The following is a 16,564-nucleotide window of genomic DNA, read 5'->3' as shown; positions in this document are numbered from 1 at the left end:
TTAATAAAGAAGATATAGAATATAATTTGAAAATTTGAAAAATAGCATACACTTTTATTTTATTTTGTTTTACAATAAAATTTTATTTAAATTAATGTATAATAGTATATATCATCAATTACTGAATTAATCAATGGTACTAATTTAAATAAAATATTTTAAATTTTTAGAAAGATTTTGTTAGATTTTTTCTCAATATTTTTTTATAACTAAAAATAAAATTTAAATTTACGGTTAAAATTGGTTTATTATTAATATATTTATATATTGAATAGATTAATATAAATAATTAAATAAATGTAATTAATGTAATTAATGAAATTGACCTAATAAAGCTAGTGTGACTTTTTTATGGTAGATAAAAATGGTACTTCTCTTTTAATTGAGAAGATTTTTAGAAAGATTTTGTTAGATTTTTTCTCAACATTTTTTTATAACTAAAAATAAAATTTAAATTTATAGTTAAAATTGGTTTATTATTAATATCTTTATATATTGAATAGATTAATATAAATAATTAAATAAATGTAATTAATGAAATAGACCTAATAAAGTTAGTGTGACTTTTTTATGGTAGATAAAAATGGTACTTCTCTTTTAATAGAGAAGATAACTATTGTATCAAGATTCATTTAATGACTAGAAAAAGATCTTGACTGGATCTAATTTGTTACCAAACAATTTATTATATTCCACTAAGTCCGAGCTGGGAAATAATAGATGACGTGGATGGGAAAATATTGATACAATAAAGCTATATAAATAAAACTATTTTACAATATTTATGGTTTAACAATATATAAAAAATGATTTTTGCAACTTCATTACGAGTATAACATTTTTCACAACCATATAAATAAAACTATTTTACAAGGATATTTCCTTTAATATTTCTTTCTTGATGTTATTAAAATTTGTATTTTATTATACGTTTTTATATTTTTTGCTTATAACCACTTTTTATAAGAAAATCATATCTTAAATCATTTGTTATACAGCTTTGTTTATTTCAATTAGTAAAACATCTCATTCAGAGATCATACTTTTCAAATCTTCTCAAATATTTTTTATACATTTCTATCTTATGTTCAATTCAAGCAAAATACATGTAGAACGAAAATCAACATATCAGAAAATAGAAAATTTGTAGTTTAATTTAGAGAATAAATATATCCTGGGAGATTTAAAGCGAATCAAGGAAACCATTTGAATGTATAACTGTAATATGTGAATGAATATTTGCAACTGTTCAAGTGAACCATTGCATTCTTTACTAACTAATCTCGCCTTTGATTATCAATTTTTTCAAAAGTTGGTAATCAACCATTGCAATATGATTAAACATTGTACTTGTGTGTTATTTTTAAATTCCAAATCGCTTTATAATTATTTTTGGACCACAACTTTATTGTTTCCTAGCTCGGTTACCAATTATTCTTGTTAATTATTTCATTCAATTAAGTTTTCCAACATCTGTATCTTCTAAAATTGTCATTTTGTCTTGACAATTACATCTTGACAAACCTAAAAAATTGTATTAAAACTCTTTACAATTTGTAATATACTCAATTTAACATTATATCTTTGCATCAGTCGTCTGCTATTTTAAAAAATATAAATATCCATTAATTCGACCCAAACATAAGCAATTGGAACAATAGTTACCAATTAGCCATAGAAACATTAGTAGGTAGGTTACAATGATTTGGAAAATAGTCGCCTGCTATTGATATTCGATCAAGCTTATATTTCATAAAGGTAAGATATATGTTGTAATAAAAAAATCTTTATCTATAAGAAGCTTTCTTCCAGTAAAAATAAGGTCAAGATTGCTAATTTATTCAAAATGTTATTTTGGTAGATAATTAAAACACATCTACATTTTTTTGTTATTCTTTTGAGTATCTAACATTGTCAATATTTTATGTTTGTTTTCATAAATCACTTAATTGATCAGTAGTTTAAAATAAAATATAATTAAAGTAATTCAAACTAATTTTGTATATGTGTATAGTATATCTCACAAACTTGTGTATCTTAAAAATATATAGTTAATAAATGTGGGAGGAAAATGAAGCACAAATAATAATTTTATAAAAAAAAATAATTATAAAGTAAATGAATTTTATTAAATTAAGTAAAATGATCTATTCATCTCCTTTGTTGTCTCACGAACCACCTCCAGAGTCCTAAAGTACTCGAAGAACAAGCAAGACAGCTCACCTTCAAGACCATTTCTGTTCACCGCTGAGATCTCCACCGAGACAACCGTTTTCATTGGAATTTGGAGACGGTGAAGCGCTACTTCTCCACCCAAATGCTCGTGAACAGGGAGAGCACGTTGATCCCATTTGGAAATAGTGGTTTCAGGACAAAGAGATAGTATGCAACGGTATCCACCTGAAAAGAGATGGTAAGCTTTTTAGGTAATCAATCAATTAAGAGCCAATAACACAAATTAATATTGCAATTCCGAATAAATTATTCAACTATTTTCAATATATATGTTCAAAATGATAAAATTGAACTGAATTAAACTGATTTATTTTACCAGGATGTTGGATATAGATATGATTTGATTATTAATCAAACAAACCAATTTAACAAAAATAATCATTATTTTCTTACTAAAATAAACTAGTAATAACATTATACATTTGTATATACAGTAAAGTATATACTATATATGTAATTCGATGAATTTTTTACTCTGTTGAAGATTAATAAACTATTAATTGGTGTCGAAAGGCTATTAACTAATTAGTTAAATACAGCCAATGAAGTTAGTGTACTATTTTGGCGCTAAATATGTCATGTGTTTTTGATGACATTTGATTGACTTTATCTGTGTTTGATCGTTATATGAATATGGGATGTGTTAAATCTTCACTATTTCATATACCAACTAAAAATCTTATGGATTGTTATAGTCAAAAACAGAAAATTTGTAAAATTGAAAAATAAGGAATGTTCAGTTGAATGTAATAAATATGATGATATTTTGTGGGAAATTAAGGAATGAAATATAACAAATTTGGTAAGTGGTGCTAACTAATTTGTATATATTTTACTTACATGCATCTCCATTTTCATTTCTAAAATTCTAAACTTTGTTAAAATATTTTTTTATCATTTCATTTTTTTCTAAAAGCCAATTAATCAAACATTAATTAGACAAAGAGATCTGTAACCCTTAGAATTTTTTTTCTCATTTTATAATTTTGCATTGATTAAACATTGTGGCCATCAAACTTAATAACTCATACAAAATATCATCTACCTCTAGTATATATAAAAATATATAATCATACAAAAAGTAAAATCACTCTCAGTCTTCTTTGAAGATCGAGGCGTGTAGCGGACAATTATGCCATTAAATGTTGCATTAATCTTTGAGTAATACTTAACAAATTTTGAACATAAATAATATTTTGACAACTTTATATGGAAAACCTATTATAATTTGTAGTTTTGAAAAAAAAATTGATAATGCGTCTTGAGTGTCTTCCTAATACCTATCATTAAATTTTAATATTATTAATAAGATCTTAAATGCGGGGAAAGTCTTTGTTAATTATTTTTTGAGTATTAACAATATCTTGGCAATTAGTTACAAAAAACAAAATTTTGGCAATTTTATGCTAAAATGTTTTTTTGAATTTTTTTTAAATGCTATTTTTATGACAACAACTAAAAATAATTATTTATGAGATTTGGGATGAAAATCTTCTCAACATTTTGAAAAATACCTACCAAGATTTTGTATATTATTAATAGTTTTAATAATTTTAAGCGGCAAAATTCATTGCCAAAATTTTCGAATGTTAATAATATCTTAATGATTTTATGAGAAAAAGTAATTTTTATATTTAGATTTTTGGGATAAAAGGCTTCTCCAACTTTAGATTGCCATCTACCAAAGTTTTTAAAATAATTAATAATTTTCTTTTGAATTTACTAGAGAAAATCCTTTTGTTATCAAACTTTTGAATTTTAAAATCCTTTGATAATTTTGCATAGGAAAAAAAAATCTTTCGTTGGTTTGAGTTTAATTTGGATATTATCTTGAGTTTTGGGATAAGCTGATTCTCAGACAGCCTTTTATCACCTTTCAATTTTTTTAACATTGATAACATAGGAAAAAATCCTAAAACGAAAAGAAAATAAGAAGAGATTTTTCACAAAACTGAAACATTGATAATTAAGCCAAATCATATTTCAACATTTTTTAGATACGTCATGGTGCCATGCAAGCACAATCTCCTCAAGCCCTACAGTTATCTCCGACCAGTGAGACTCATCCTCCTCCTCCTCCACACCTTCCACCACCTTCATCTCCGCCACAACCAAACCTTCCACCAGCTCAACCGCCTCGACCACCACCGTCGTTCTTCCTTTACTCAATGCCACAAACCTCGCATCACTCTTCTCCTTCACCCTAAACCCTAACTTCTCCCCTATCGCCTTTGCCTTCTCCACCACTCCTTCCGCCGAAACCCTAGCCGTAAACCTCGTCCTCTTCATCTTCCTCCTCTCGAACAGCCCCGATAGATCCCATTCCGTCGATAAGGATATCAAATCAAAGGCTGTGATCGTATCACCTCTCAGTGGCCCCAATCGTTCATCCGATTCCAAGACATTGGGTTTAAACTCGGAGGTTTCAAGGGATTTCTTGAACCATTTGGTTTCAGTTACAGCTTCGATACTCATCCTCGTTGCTGGATTCGGATCGAGCAATCGGTAGATGATGGATCGAGCAGGTTTCGAGATCCAGTTTGGGAACTTGTAATCTCTCCCTTGGATCTTCCTGTACATTAGTACAATATGGGAATCATTAAAAGGAACGTAACCCGCGAGAAGAACGTAGAGGAAGACGCCACACGACCACGAGTCAGCCTTCGCGCCGTCGTAATCTCTATGAGCAATCACCTCCGGCGCTGTGTAAGCCGGCGTGCCGCAAGCTGTGTGGAGCATTCCGGTGCTCCTACGGTCCTCCGGCAAAGCGGATAAACCGAAGTCGGAGACCTTGAGGTTGCCCTCCTTGTCGAGGAGGAGATTCTGCGGCTTCACGTCGCGGTGAGCGATTCCCTCTCGGTGGCAGAAAGTGAGCGCCGAGACGAGCTGCTGGAAGTAGCGGCGCGCCTCCGATTCCTTAAGGCGGCCAGAATCGCGAATCTTGGTGTAAATCTCTCCGCCGGCCGCGAGCTCCATGACGAGATAGATCTTTGTTTTAGTGGCCATGACCTCGTGGATTTTGAGGACGTTAGGATGGTGTTGGAGGCGGCGCATGGCTTCGATCTCCCGGATTATCATCGGCTCCATACCGGCCTTGGCGGTTCTCTTCTTGTCGATGATTTTGACGGCCATAAGTTGTTCGGTTTCGATGGAACGAGCCACATGGACTTTGGCAAAGCTACCGCTGCCGAGCAGGCGACCGAGTTCGTATTTGCCGAGGAGAATCGTCGCGGGGGATTTATCTGGTGATTGTGGAGTCGGTAAGTCCATATGATGTGACGATGGTTGCCGTGGGGATGTTGACGGAGGCAACATGGAATTTTATTTCGGAGGTTTTAGGGACGTTAAGTGAGTAACTGTGTTTTCAGTTTCTGTCTTTATAGGAAAGAGTAAGAGCTTTTATGAGTGTGATAGTGGTGAGAAATGTGTGATGGTCTCTATTGATATAGTGGTAAGAAATGTGTGAGGCTGGTAACACTGTACTACTTAAGTTTCGAAAGAAAACACTGTACTACTTACAGTAAAAAAAACGGATATATGAGAAAATGGTGTATTGAGATAAAAGGTGATTTAAGAATTCAGAAAAGAATATGGTCAAAATATGTTAAATTTTTCAATATTAGTTTGTACCATTTAGTTATTTTTCTAGGAATTTCTATTTTCTTTCATATAAGCATATTTCTAAGACGTTAGGAGTTTCTTGGGGAAAAAATAAAATTCGAAAAATGCAAATGTTTAAACTTTATCTAAAAATTGTGTGATAAATTAACGTTGAAATTTAGTGTTTATACATCATGCTTGAAGCAAAAAACAAAAAATTATTTGCATCTGAAATTGATTTTGATGGGAAATGTCTGTTGCGAGAAGTTAACAAGTACCAGAGTAAACAAATAACAGCCATAATTGGACACTGTTTTCAGTAATACGTTACTATATACAGTGATTTATTGTCTGTTTTGACAGCTGTGTGTAAGGAATGGTTTATTGATAATTTAACATTTACTGCATTAGCTTGAAAGATTTTAATAATCATTATTTATTAAAAAAACTTCATTAATAATTTATTTAGTGCATATTGCATCAATATTAGGAAAAGAAAAAAAATTTACATTTGAAATTAAATTTGATTAATTGTTTTCTACACCTCCTAATTTCAGTTAGTTGCAGTTTGTAAAAACATCTTAACCATAATTTTACAATTTAAAGATAGCCGATAACATTTCTTCATATGCACATGCTTAGAGATGGCAAACGAGCTCACCCGCAACCAAATGGCCCGCCCCGCCACGGGCTCAAGTTCAGTCGGGTCACAGCGGGCTGGCCCGCCGCGGGATGCGGTTCCAAGAAGCATTGACCAATCCCGCCCCGCCTAGTGCACAGGTCTTTGCGGGCAAGCCCGCGGGTCACCATTTAGAAGTTGAATGGTGTTCCATGTACTATACGTGTGTTATTTCCTGCAACAAACAATTGTTCAGAAGATGTTTTCGTAAGTCTTTGCATGATAACATCACCCAAACGTCTCATTCCATGCTTAACTATAGCTTTTGACCAGAAGATCAACAAAACAAGTATATGAACCTCTATCATACGTTTCAGAAACGTATCTTACATAACATTACTCTTGTGTTCAATACAAACGTAACAAACATAGATTACTTAACATAACGAGTCCTCATTTCAAAGTTTTTATTTGAATGCAAGTTCCTTGTACAAACATTATTCTTGTGTTCATACTTCAGTTCAACTTAACGAGCATTATAACAACTTAGAAGTCAAACTTATTAAGTTGTTAAAAAAAAGAAGAAGTCAAACCTATTAAAAGACAGAAGCAACAAAATAGTTTAGTTCAAGCAACTTAATACTTGTGTTTTCAAACGATATAAGAAAACTTAATAGTTTGTCTCCTTTGTTGAATGGCATGTAGTATCAACAAGAAACTAAAACAGAAATAAACTTTGATGCGTATGCATTGATGTGTATGCATAAGAATGACATTAAGTAACAACGCCAAATCTAAGTAATCAAATCCAAGTAATGTAAATGAACACCCAAACAAAATTCAAGCAATGTAACGTGGCCTCGGTAAAAACCTTATCGGGAAAACCCATTGGGACAAAACCCGACAAGGAAAAAAGAGCGCCACAAAATCCATAATGCGAATAAAATAAAAACACCAGATCAAAATAAAAATCAAGTTTCTTCTTCTTCAACTTCAACTATCTCTTCTTCACCATCCATTTCATCTTCTGTAAATATTAAAAATCGAAGTTAATTAGATTTAAAGAACATGACACCCTAAAATATATAACAAAGTGAATAATTTACCATGTTCATAAGCTTTGAATCCTTTTAGCCAATTCCTACTACATATCAGAGCCTGCACATTTTTGGGAAGTAGACGGCTCCTGTATTTGTTCAGAACTCTCGAACCGATGCTCAAGGAGGATTCTGAAGCCACTGTTGTGATCGGAATGCTAAGCAGATCACAAGCCATTGCTGGCAAATCACCAAACCTGTGAGTATTATCTTTCCACCAGTCGAGAATATCCAAACTTTCAAAGCTATCCATATCTAGCGCAGGTTCATCCAAATAAGCTTGGAGAGCTGTCTTTCCACTCGCAGCAACACTACTTTTGCGAAACGCAAAAAAATCCTGTAGTGTTTAAAAAAAATTTTAAAAAAAATTTGATGGAATATCAAAACTTTCAAAGCTATCTATATCTACCGCAGGTTCATAAGTAATTTAAAAAAAAACGAAACAGGAGACTTACACCATAGTTCTCAAATGTTCCTTTCGGTCCTCCACAAACATTTTGTTGATCCATCTCGCGAGGCTCTGCAGAAGGTGATGTTGACTTTGATTTTTTGTCGTATGATTGAAACAAAGTTTCCAGCTTCAAACGCAAGTTCTTCATTTTCGCATCACGTGTACTCATGTCAAGTCTCCCTAAACAATATTCTACAACTGGAAGCTTCAAGCGTGGATCAAAGACAGCTGTCATTGCAAAAAGATCACTGACTTCTTCCCAGTACTTATCAAACTTCTCTTTCATCGGTATCACCATCTCTCGGATAATCTCATCATCGCTTTCCTCATTTATCTGCAGCCAATTATGGATCTTCCATACCTGATAGAAATACAAGTTCGATGTTGGGTATTTCAAACCTGACATCAAACTAGTAATCTTAGCAAAAGGCTCCAAGAAAACACATATTTTCGCAGCTCTACTCCATTCTGTAGCTGTAGGCAAAACCTTATAGTTTCTCCTATCATATATCTCCAACTTAACAAACGCTTCACGGTACGGAAGGGCTCTTTCAAACATATAGAATGTCGAATTCCATCTTGTCTGCACATCCATTATCAAACCAGCATTCTCCTTTATACCAGCAGCATCCACGCATTTTGCAAACGTCATCTCACGCGTCTCTGACGCTGTTACATACTTAACACTCTCTCTAATTTTGTGCAAAGAGTCTTTAATAACCTTCAAACCATCTTGCACAATGAGGTTGAGTATGTGAGCTGCACATCTGACGTGAAAAAACTCACCTCCACATAACAAATCATTGCTCAAAAGCACCTGAGTTTTCACTATATCTTGCATCGAATCATTACTTGTAGCATTGTCTAATGTGAGAGAAAACATTTTTTTCTCTACTCCCCACTCTTCCACAGATTTAAGAAGCTTTAAAGCAACATTCATACCTGTGTGAGGCGGTGGGAGAGCACAAAAAGTCAGTATTTTACTGTTCAGCCTCCAATTTCGGTCAATGTAATGTGCTGTCAGACACATATAACCCTCCCGTTTCAGTGATGACCACAAATCAGAAGTGAAGCTTACTCTTCCTGGAAGACTAGCCAATTCCCTCTTCAATGTCTCTCTCTCGTTTTCATAAAACCGATAGACCTCTGCTTTAGTTGTGTTCCGACAAAAGAATTTGACGTCAGGATTCAAGTGCTTCCAAGTTTCTCTGACTTGCTCATACTCAACATATGAGTAAGGTAGGTCATGCTGGATTATAGTCTTGGTTACCAGCTGCTTGAACACAACATGATCATACTTGCCACTTACTAATTTGGCTTCAGCATCGAGTTTTTTTGTTCGGAGATTCCTTGGAAAGAGTTTGCATCTGTCACGATGCCTTCTCAAACCACTTGTTCCATGCCCGTGGGAAGTCCATGCATAGTCATTCTTACAATAATTGCATTTAGCTTTCTGCTCACCATTGGAATTTTGAATCTTAGTAAAATGGGGCCATACATCAGACCACTGCCTACCCTCCTTCTTGTTCTCCATCTCGTTCTCCATCTCGTCCTCTTCAAATTCACCTTCCGAATCAAGCTGCTCCTCTTGAATCTTCTTCTTATTTTTACCATTACCTTGTGTCGGCCTGGAGCTTTCCCTCCCCCCCCCCCCCCCAAGGATGGTAAAATGAATAGATTTGGTTTTGGTTTTCCTTTTACTCGCCTTAGGAGACGAAGACGATCCAATGCCACCGTCTAGAGTAGACTGTAACATTGGTTTCTTTGATTTCAAGGCTCGCACGGTTCCGCAGGTGGCTTGTTTGCGCAGAGTAGTAGCTTGGGTTGGTGGAGGAGTGATTTCAACATCACTATCATCTTCATCATCAGCAGCTTCACTAAGCCTTCTCTTCTTTCTTTGCTTCTTTTTTGCTCCATCAGATGAACCATCATCAGCCTCATCAGCTGCCAAAATAACTCCAAGGACTCGCTGGCTCTCTAAATCCATTGTATTCAACGGTGTGAAATTTGGATCGAAACTTGAACCATCATCTGTCATCTCTTTCTCTCTTCTTCGTTAGAGTTAGAGTTTAGGTTTCTGCGTCGTTTTTTTTTCTTAGGTCGTGAGTAGTAGTCGTGAGTCGTGTCAATATTTTAGGGTTCTGTTTATATTTTTATGCAATTTTAAAAATTGTAGCAATTATTCTCTTATTTCTCATTGGTCAGAGACTCAACCATTATAAGAAATTTTTATTATCTAAACTATCATACGTAAAGATCAAGTCTCATACTCAAGTCTTATCAAACTATCAAACTAAACAATCAAGAGCAAGCAACCATATGTAAGAGACGATCAAGAACAAGCAACCATCCACGCATAGACGATCAAGTACTAGTAACCTATTACCTAAATTCTATCAGCTATAAGAACACAACAACACAACAACACAAGAAACAAAAAGATCTATGTACTAGTAACCTATTACCTAAATTCTATCAGCTATAAGAACACAACAACACAACAACACAAGAAACAAAGAGATCTATGTACTAGTAACCAAGTATCTAAATTCTATCAGCTCTTATCATAAGCAATGGAGACGACATAATAAATAAATAGAACAGAAACTAACCTGAGGTCCTTTACCTTATAGATCGGAATGCAAGTGTGAAGTGTCCTTTGCATTCTCATATTGTTCTCCTCCTTGATCATAATACAATCTCCCACTCATCACATATCATTATAAAGAAAAAGTTTTAGAAAATATATGACTAAAATCAATTGAGTTTATATGATCAGGACATTAAGACATTGTTGCACATAACTGTCTTTTTCTTTGGTTAAAACGAGCAGGACGGACCAAACATGATCCAGCAGTCTGTCTTATGCTCTCCTGTTTCCCAGCTGCCCTGTAAACATAGCAGAGGTTTGCTCTATAACACACATAATACGTACAATCAATGATTCTTGTAACGCTAACCAAGAAATATATATATAAATAAAAATTTGTAACTGTAGTTTATACCTTCCTTGAAGAAGAGAATCTCTGAGCCAATGATCAAACGCTAAAGCCCAAGGAACAGCTGAGCCATTAGTTATATTAAAGTCAAGCTTCCTCAAGTTGTGAGTGGCACTTCCTGATCCAATGATAAGAACACCTTTGTCTTTAAGTGGAGCCAATGCTTTGCCCATGTTGTAATGGTAAATCCCACTTTGAGATGATTGAACAGAGAGCTGGCAAACAGGTATGTCCACCTCTGGATACATCAGCATAAGAGGAACCCAACCTCCATGATCCAGTCCTCTGTTTTTATCTTCATCAACACGTTTCATTCCTCCTTCTCCCATTAACAATTCTTTTACCCTCTTCCCCAATTCAATAGCTCCAGGTGCTTCATATTTCAGCTGCAAGTTTCAAAAATGACCACATAGATTGAAACTTTTTTGATATAATTGACCACAGATTGAAAATTGATGTGTTTCTTCAACGGTGGGTATGGCTTAGGATAAAACCTAATTCATCTAGATTCTGGGTGAGACAAAAGTTAGGGTTCTGGTAAGAAAAAAGAGGAAGAGAGAGAGACCTTGTACATGGGATCAGGGAAGCCATAGAAGTCGTGGATGGTGGAATTGCGGAGAACAGTGTTTGGCGGAGATGACCAATCACCATTTCTATCACCGTTCGAACTGGAAGAGATCGTCTTTGGCGGAGCCCCGCGCGTCCCGCGGTACTCATCGAGCCAATCCCGCGTCTGGTCCAATACCGCACAAGCCTTACCCGTGAGGCCCGCTTCAAATTCGGGCCTGTGTCTTAGAACCCAATCCCGACCCAAAGCAAGTTCACACGGGCCCGACCCGCGGGCAGGTTCTTCTTTTGCCATCTCTACACATGCTGTTGTTACTGTTCTTGACATCTATTCTCTTAAATTTTTTTTTACTTATTCCTTACTCTTCTTTTTTTTTTTTTTCTGACGTCGAACGGCCATTCTATTACTCAAGCTTGAGGTGGTCTGGGTAACCAGACCGGAATAGAACAACCAATGAAAAATAACTTCGTACGAAAGGTCATAGCATTCTTAGCTAAAAAATCAGAAAACCGGTTGCGCACTCGTGGCACATGGGTGATCTTGAAGTCCGGGAAACAAATCTTCAGCGTCTTTATCTTCTCTAATTCTGTTGCGAAGCTTGGCCACTCCTGGGGTTCCTTTATCATTGCAATCAGCTCCTTGCAGTCTGTTCCAAAGCTCTGGCATGGCGAGTGTTGAAGCATATTCTCCATCGCCCATCGCAGTGCTTCTACCTCCGAATGCAATGCTGATTCATATCGAGTGAAATTCCGAGTTCCCATAAGTTGTATGTTCTCCCCACTATCCATCTAGACCCATCCACATCCACTAAATCGATCAGAAGCTGTCCAAGATCCATCTAACATGCAAATATTACCCGAGCTTAAGACTTGGTTTTCATCATTATTGCTGGCCTGTACTACTGGTGGTATCATCTCATTTGCGTTAAACCATGCTTGACATTCACTTTCTGCGTACCGAACTAGTTCCAAAGGGTCTCTGTCTATTCCCCTGAAGAGTTTATCATTACGAGCCTTCCAAATATACCATACTATCCAGGGATAAGGATCCCTGTCTTGGCCTGGTTCTAAGATATCATTCTTCCTCCATAATAGATAGTCCATGTTTGTGTAGACGCTTGACACTGGAAATGTACCTGGGCTTGTAAGAGTTACTGATAAGGACCATACTTGGAGAGCTTGAGGGCATTCAAATATTGCATGAGTTACAGATTCTTCTATTTCTCCACATCTTGGGCAATAATTATCGCACCTCATATTCCGCTTTACTAGATTCGTCGTTACTGCCACCTGACCCGTTATCAATTGCCATATAAGATGGCACATCTTCCTTGGCGCTTTCAACTTCCAAGCAAAGGCTTGAAGTTTAATGATACTTGGTTCCAGTATTTCCTTTTCCTCTTCTGGATTCAGCAGATTTTGAGCAACCCAGTATCCAGATTTCACTGTGTATTGGCCATTCGTCGTGTAGTTCCAACAGAAAGTATCACGACGATGAGTAGAGCTTATGGTCATACTACGGATGAGTGGCATGTCATCAGGATGGACATAATCCTCTAGTAGCCCTACGTCCCATTCCTTCGATTCCTGATTAATGAGGTCACTAACTCTCATATTCAGATGCATCACAGGCGCTACAGGTATAGCTGGTCTAGCAGGTGTCGTTGGAATCCACAGATCCTCACACACCTTAACTTCATAACAAGAATGAATCTTTTGTCTGATCCCCAAAAGCAAAAGCTTCCTTGCGGCAGAAATGCTTGTCCACAAATATGATGGACTACTTATAGAGGTTGGTCTTAATGGCGAGGTCATTCCATAATATCTGCCCCTCAAGACTCGGGCAACCAGTGAATCAGGGTATTGAACTAATCTCCATAATTGCTTTGCCAATAGAGCCAGATTAAACTCATGAATCAAACGGAAGCCAATCCCACCCTTCTCTTTTGGTAGACAAACCTTTTCCCATTTCTCCCAGTGTATTTCTCTTTTTGGTGGATTCGAACTCCACCAAAATTGTGCAATGGTGCTGGCGAGGTTTTCACAAATCTCCAATGGGAGTAGAAACGTCGACATAACGTATGTCGGAAGAGCGAGTAAAATGGATTTGATCATTCCCTCCTTCCCCCCCCCCCCTTTTGAGAGCCATCTACCTGTCCATCCATTTACTCTATGCATCAGGTTATCCTTTAGAAATGCAAAAAAATTGCATTTGGAACCACTAATATCCTCTGGGATTCCCAAGTACTTTTCCATCCCACCATCATTATGTATTCCAAGTGCATCTTTAATCTCTTACCTAGTAGTTGTATTAATCCTCTTACCAAAGAGTAGGGAAGATTTATCAAAATTAATACATTGACCAGATGCTTTACCATATGTCCTGACTACTTTCATTACTTCTTCACATTCACGGGGCTCCTTACAGAAGAAAAGGCTATCATCAGCAAAGAGAAGGTGGGATACCGAAAGACACGCGCGTGTGACACACATCCCCGTTATCTTCCCTTGATTCTCTGCATGATTAAGAAGGCTAGCGAGCGCTTTCGTGCATAGAATAAAAATGAAAGGAGACAAATGATCTCCTTGGCGTAGGCCTCTACCAGGAACAATATTTCCTCTTGGCTGTCCATTCATAAGTACCTTATATTTCACCGACGTAATGCATCGCATTATCCAGCTGATCCATGTTTCTGAAAAACCCATCTTACGCATGACAACTTCAATGAACGACCATTCCATCCTGTCATATGTTTTGCTCATGTCCGTCTTAATGGCCATCCTTTTACTGCGTCCACTTGGTTTAGTCCTCAGAGCGTGGAACATTTCTTGGGCAATCATAATGTTGTCTGAAATCTGTCTTCCAGCAACAAAAGCTGACCGGGCTTCCGAAATCAAACCTGGTAGCACTTTCTTTAATCTTTGGCATAAGACCTTGGAGATTATCTTATAGCAGACATTACACAAACTAATGGGTCTAAATTGAGCCATATCATTAGGTTTGGCCGTCTTTGGGATGAGACATATATTTGTATCATTCAGTCCATTCGCCAACGTCCCTTCAAAAAGGAATTTATTAACCATAAGAGTTAACTCATGCTTTACAATATCCCAGAATTTATGGTAGAAAAGCGCTGTCATCCCATCTGGTCCAGGGGCCTTGTCTGAATGCATAGCAAAAAGTGATAATTTGACCTCTCATTCGGAGACCGGAGTCGTAAGGTTGTCGTTCATTACCCCAGTGATCGTCGTAGGAACTTGAGCTAGTGCCTCTTCAATGTCCTCTGGGTTAGACGACTCGAAGATCTGTCTAAAGTAGCTAGTAGCAATGGCTACTAATCCTTCTTCATCCTCAACTATATTTCTAGTTGCATCTTGGAGCTGCGCAATTTTATTCCTCGCTCTTCTTTGCTTAGTTAAGGCATGGAAAAATTTTGTATTTTTGTCTCCTTCTCTCAGCCAAAACACTCGAGTCTTCTGTTTCCAGAACATTTCTTCTGCCTTAAGAGCATCGGAAAGTTCCTTCAACGCTGCTGCAATTTCCTCAGCTGTAGCATTGTCATCTGCATACAGACCCTCCACTTTTTCTTTAAGCACCTCCACCAATCTTGCCGAGTTAACATTATGCTGTCTCCTCCATTCGCTTAAAGCTTTTCGGCAACTAGAAATATGTTCCATGATATTCGCATTGGGAGGAAGATCAGGAGATTTTCATCCCTCAAGAATGACCTGCCTTAGCTCCTCGTTATCTAGCCATCTTTTATCAAACTTGAATTTTTTTTGATTTCCTCATTGGCTTGATGAGTATATCTGCAAAAATCGGACGATGGTCCGATCCCCATAACCTCATATACTTGACAGTCGAGTGGAGAAACTTCTCATGCCAATCCGGATTTCCTACTGCTCTATCCAGGCGACATCGAACAGTTGTTCCGCCTGCTTTCTTCCCTACCCATGAGAGCATGTCCCCCGTGAAAGGAAACTCTAACATCCCACAATCATTATGCATCTGCTTAAAAGGAAAAAAATGAACTATCAGGACGTTGTCTTCCCCCCTCTTTTTCATTGTGACCTGTAATTTCATTTAAATCTTCTATCATAAACCAAGGTCCAGATCTCGTTGTTGAGAAACGCGTAAGACGTTCCCAAACTTGATCTCGTCTCTCTAGTACATGATCCCCATAAAACAAACGTCATATAGACTTTTATTCCATCAATGACTGCCTCAATGTCAATCATACGATTATTCGAAAATAAAACATTAACTTGAAACTCATTCATAAAAAATAAAGCTAAACCTCTGCTGCATCCAAGTGGCTCAAAAGTAAACAAATGATCTAATCCTAAGTCGGCCTGAATGTTTTGCAACAGCAGCCTCCTATTTTTCGTCTCAGAAAGAAACATAAGTCTTGGGCGATGCTTCTGACACATCTCCGTAAGGCGTTGAACTGTGAGGTCGTTCCCAATCCCTCGACAGTTCCAACTGAGTGTCTTCATGGATGAAATCAGGAGGTTTTTGAGGCCCCTCCAAACCCCTACTATGCCGCGAACTTGCTTTAGCTTTCTTCGAACTACTGGGACGTGGTTGACCATGTTCGTCTGTTTCCCCATAAGGAGGTAAACCAATGGAAATAGCATTGCGCTTCCTTGGAGATCCCCGACAGAAGAACTCAGCCTTTTTGCTGGGTAGGCCGTGTGGAACTCTAGAACGTGAAGTACCTTTACTTGAGGTTGATCGTTTACCACTGGTCTTTTTGACAGCCTCCGTTGAACCCTGATCAACTTGATGAGAAGAGGGCACCATTTCCAGTTCATTTAACTCCTCTCCAAGTAAATCATCAGATTGACCATCACATTCCATCCATGCTTCTTGTTGTGGGGCTACAATGATAGCCGCCTCTCCCATATCCATATCTTGCAGTGCACCAAGAATTTGACCTTCTTCCTCATCATTAGACACAACATTCGCGGTGTGAGAAACGTCAATGGCTCGTGT

General features: G+C 36.8%; 2 protein-coding genes across 2 annotated transcripts; both read right to left on the bottom strand.

Annotated features, from left to right (window-relative positions):
• Positions 1–482: 482 nt before the first annotated feature.
• LOC106349070 (CBL-interacting serine/threonine-protein kinase 4-like) lies at positions 483–5,660 on the bottom strand. The gene has a single exon (XM_048745917.1). The coding sequence runs from the start codon at positions 5,548–5,550 to the stop codon at positions 4,219–4,221; it is 1,332 nt and encodes a 443-aa protein (XP_048601874.1). The 5' UTR covers positions 5,551–5,660; the 3' UTR covers positions 483–4,218.
• A 5,107-nt stretch (positions 5,661–10,767) lies between these two features.
• On the bottom strand, positions 10,768–11,878 carry LOC106350814 (extradiol ring-cleavage dioxygenase-like). The gene is made up of 3 exons (XM_022693997.2): positions 11,567–11,878; positions 11,008–11,387; positions 10,768–10,891 (listed from the first exon to the last, which is right to left on the bottom strand). The coding sequence occupies exons 1-3, from the start codon at positions 11,861–11,863 to the stop codon at positions 10,786–10,788; spliced, it is 783 nt and encodes a 260-aa protein (XP_022549718.1). The 5' UTR covers positions 11,864–11,878; the 3' UTR covers positions 10,768–10,785.
• Positions 11,879–16,564: the final 4,686 nt, after the last annotated feature.

The sequence above is a fragment of the Brassica napus genome, chromosome C1, assembly GCF_020379485.1.
Source record: "Brassica napus cultivar Da-Ae chromosome C1, Da-Ae, whole genome shotgun sequence".
Taxonomy (NCBI): domain Eukaryota; kingdom Viridiplantae; phylum Streptophyta; class Magnoliopsida; order Brassicales; family Brassicaceae; genus Brassica; species Brassica napus.
Note: the sequence above shows the minus strand (reverse complement) of the source record. Positions and strands in the feature narration are given on the sequence as shown.

Excerpts from the sequence above, each read along its gene's own strand:
- LOC106349070 (XM_048745917.1), bottom strand. The coding sequence starts at position 5,550 with ATGTTGCCTCCGTCAACATCCCCACGGCAACCATCGTCACATCATATG.
- LOC106350814 (XM_022693997.2), bottom strand. The coding sequence starts at position 11,863 with ATGGCAAAAGAAGAACCTGCCCGCGGGTCGGGCCCGTGTGAACTTGCT. Across the intron at positions 11,388-11,566 it reads TCCCTGATCCCATGTACAAG|CTGAAATATGAAGCACCTGG; the intron begins GTCTCTCTCTCT and ends TGAAACTTGCAG. Across the intron at positions 10,892-11,007 it reads GATTCTCTTCTTCAAGGAAG|GGCAGCTGGGAAACAGGAGA; the intron begins GTATAAACTACA and ends CTATGTTTACAG.